Genomic DNA, 3354 nt, shown 5'->3' with positions numbered 1-3354 from the left:
TGCAACTGTCGTACATAAAACACAAGGCAAATACAAGCAGTAATTTTGATTCTGTTTTTCAAATGACAGGTCAGCATGAAGCTGTGTCCCCACGGCCTCCCCGAGACTCGTCCTTTTATGCCCTTCTGCCCCGGCCGTGTGTCTGGGTCACCCCCGCTCTACTCTCAGCCATGTGTAGCCTCTTGGACAACCTTGTGGCCATCGCTCCACAAGACACGACAGCTGCCCTGCGACAGACCCGCCTCCTGGAGCGTCTCTGTGGGTAAGACCCCCCACCTGGGGGCTCGGGGCCGAGGGGAGTTTGTAACTTTAGAGCGGTCTCGATGCACCTGGAGAGCACGGGGTGGGGGCACCGAGAGGGTACAGGCACCACATGGGGCATCAAGGGGCAGTGTGCTGTGGGGACACCGACATGTCATTTCCTCCAGTGCAATTCGTTGCCTCTGAAAGACCCTGAAGGCTCAGCTGTGAGTCAGTCCTGACTCGGCCGTACATAACAGTCCACCTTGCAGTGCACGTCTTGTTCCCACGTTGTCGTTGTACACGTAGTACCTGGTCACATCCCCTCATCTGCTCTAACACAGTGTCCACCATCTGTCCACTCTTCTTGGGTATCTTTTTATAGACTTTTTCTTCATTCAGAAAAGGTCTGGAATTCTGTTTATGGTTAACGTTGAACTCAGAATTAATGTTCCTTGATAAGAAGTGTTCCAGTCGCTTGATGGGTTTTCCTTTTCTGTTGGGAACAGTATCGCAGATTGCACCCTCATAGAAAAGGGCGTCCAGGAACTCCGGAACCTCCTGCCATCCTCGTCTCCAGGTGAACACACCCAGGCCCAGGTGAGTGTCCAGATTTGCCCTGAGCGTGGTCACGGTGTGACCCGTGACTGTGTGTACAGATGCAGACCTGCCCTAAGTGTGGTCACTGTGTAACTGTGTGACTGTGTGACTCTGTGTACAGGTATAGACCTGTCCTGAACGTGGTCACCATGTGACCGTGTGACTTTGTGTACAGGTGCAGACCTGCCCTGAGCTTGGTCACCATGTGACTGTGCACATAGGGTCATGGCTTTCACGAGATCTTTGCCCTGGGACCCCAGGTTTCACCCCCTGCTGAGAATTTGCATCTACATTGAAGACACCCCAAATCAGACCTGAGTGTTTTCAGTGTTAAGCTGATCCCCGCTGACTTTCTTTAGCCTTTCACCTCGCCCAGTCCACGTGTGTCTGTTTGCAGTTCCCGGGCCCTACCTCCCTGCCCTTCCCATCCTTGGTGACCATCAGGGTCTCCCTGGCGACTCGTCCGGGTCCACGTGGATCCGCTCGTGTACGACTTCCCCAGCAAGCCCTACAGTGGAGATCTGATTGAGCATGTCTCGGGTGGAAATGCAAGTTCTCAGCAGCAGGATGTGTTAGAACGATCGGCTCTGAGTGCCAGAAATAGACCTTCTGTGGCAGTGGTACCACTGAGAGGCAGGGACACCTTTGCAGGGACACATGGCGTAATTAGGCTGTTTAAGGGGGTAGTTGAGAACGTTAGCGTGAGATGGCCTGGGACGGTGGGGAGGCGCAGCAGGACTCTCTCCCTGACCCCAGCGTCTGTCCTGCCTGCTCCTTGCTATTGAGTTTACCTCACCTCATGACGATCTGATCAGTGACAGGGACTCATTCGCTGCCTGTCCCGGCCCTGTCCTCAGCCCAGTGTCTGGTTATCGTTGGGCATCACATGGAGGCATGGGGCTGGTCCAGCTCCCCTGCCCCGTATCACACCACCCCTGTGATGTCTGTTCTTTTCACTGTACTTAATTTGTTAAAATCCTTAGAGTAAGTTCTACTATTTTTAAAATTTAAAAAATAAAAATTGTTAGCTATTCAGCCCTTCTTCACTCACGCTGCTTCTTGGCTTTCCTGTCTGTGTTTACCTGTTACGGGAGCACGTCATCCACCCAGATGTCAGACACGCGTCACCTCAGTGTGTAGAAAGGGCCAAACATGGCAGCGAGGGAATGGGCTTTCAGAGGATGCGTGCATTCTCTCCATAGGAGACGACGGTATCGATGACGGTATCCCACCCGCACCTTTATGCAGAGGAGCTCTGCAGATTCAGAAGGGGAGGGCTTGCTCCTCACAGAGAGCAGAAGGAGTGTGGTTGTGTCATCTCAGACCATTTACTTTAAGGTCACATACTCTACAAATGAGGGCCCTGTTTGGGAGCTGCAGGATAAAGTGGGTGGAGCAAAACCTGAGAGAGAAAAACGCAGAGGGGCAGGGAGAGAGGGACGGACAGACAGGCAGAGACAGTGAGATGGAGACACACAAATATACAGAGTTGGGATGGGGGAGTGACAGAAACATACAGACCATGAGAGACAGAGAGATGGAGATGCACAAATACATACAGAGAGAGAGACAGAAACACATACACACAGGAAGAGACGGAAAAACACAGAGGGAGAGGGAAAGACATATGTACATATAGAGACAGTGAGACACACAAATACACAGAGAGAGACATGGGGTTGAAGTGACAGAAACATGCAGACAGGAAGAGACACAGAGAGAGAGACAGACACACAGACAGAGATGGAGAGGAGGGGGCACACACACACACCAATGCCGTAGATCTGTGTGGCTCGCCGTGTCAGCAGTGCCTCTGGGATGTGGTGACAGCGGACAGCAATGGATGAATGAGACCCCACAGCTGTTTTCCAGTTACTGCATATCCACACTATTGCTTTTTCAATGTAGTTGGTTAATACTGTGATATTGATACCAAATAATACCCCAAAGACAGTTTTCTGTTGATAGTGTTGGTGATTTCACCTTTGCTAATGAGGAAGTGTTTTTGTGCTGACGGACACGTGAGACCCTGTGTGTCGCAGCAGCCATGTGACTGTCGCGTTCCCCTCGACTCCCCCATTTCTGTTTCCTTGCTTGGCAACCGTGAAGAATAATTTTTAATCTTTCCTTACAGAATTGTGGAATTTCTGCTTTCAAAGTGCCCCTTTCTGCTTCTAGAATATTGATTCCGCAGTTTAGCTACTTGCTTTCTGAACGGAATTCAAAATGCAGCTTTGAAGATAGCCCCTTGCGTGATGCTATGGCTCTTGACACTGTGAGGGTGCTGTGAGGAAATACAGTACCAGGAGAATAATGCATGGTTGGCTATGTTTTGATTTCAGATCATTTGAAAATCTTACTTGCTGTTTTATTAGTTTTTCTTTCAACTTGCTTTTTAAAAAGTGATTTATTAGCAGAATGAACTGGTTTGTTGAGAGGCCATCAGGTCTGCATCCATTACCCGGTCCCTTTGCCACAGGTCTCCTTCCTCCTGGAGTTCTGTCCTCCGTGTCC

General features: G+C 50.4%; 1 protein-coding gene across 1 annotated transcript in view; it reads left to right on the top strand.

Moving 5' to 3' along the window:
• Positions 1-3354, top strand: part of RTTN (rotatin) — a 118691-nt gene that overhangs the window by 92568 nt on the left and 22769 nt on the right. Inside the window, exons 36-37 of the mRNA XM_006892745.1 lie at positions 70-262; positions 750-840. Coding sequence (XP_006892807.1) covers positions 70-262; positions 750-840 — 284 coding nt within the window. The remainder of the gene's footprint in view (positions 1-69; positions 263-749; positions 841-3354) is intronic.

Source organism: Elephantulus edwardii, unplaced genomic scaffold (assembly GCF_000299155.1).
Source record: "Elephantulus edwardii isolate Elephantulus edwardi_28Jun2011 unplaced genomic scaffold, EleEdw1.0 scaffold00118, whole genome shotgun sequence".
NCBI classification, from domain to species: Eukaryota; Metazoa; Chordata; class Mammalia; order Macroscelidea; family Macroscelididae; genus Elephantulus; species Elephantulus edwardii.
This window is presented reverse-complemented; position numbering and strand designations above follow the sequence as displayed.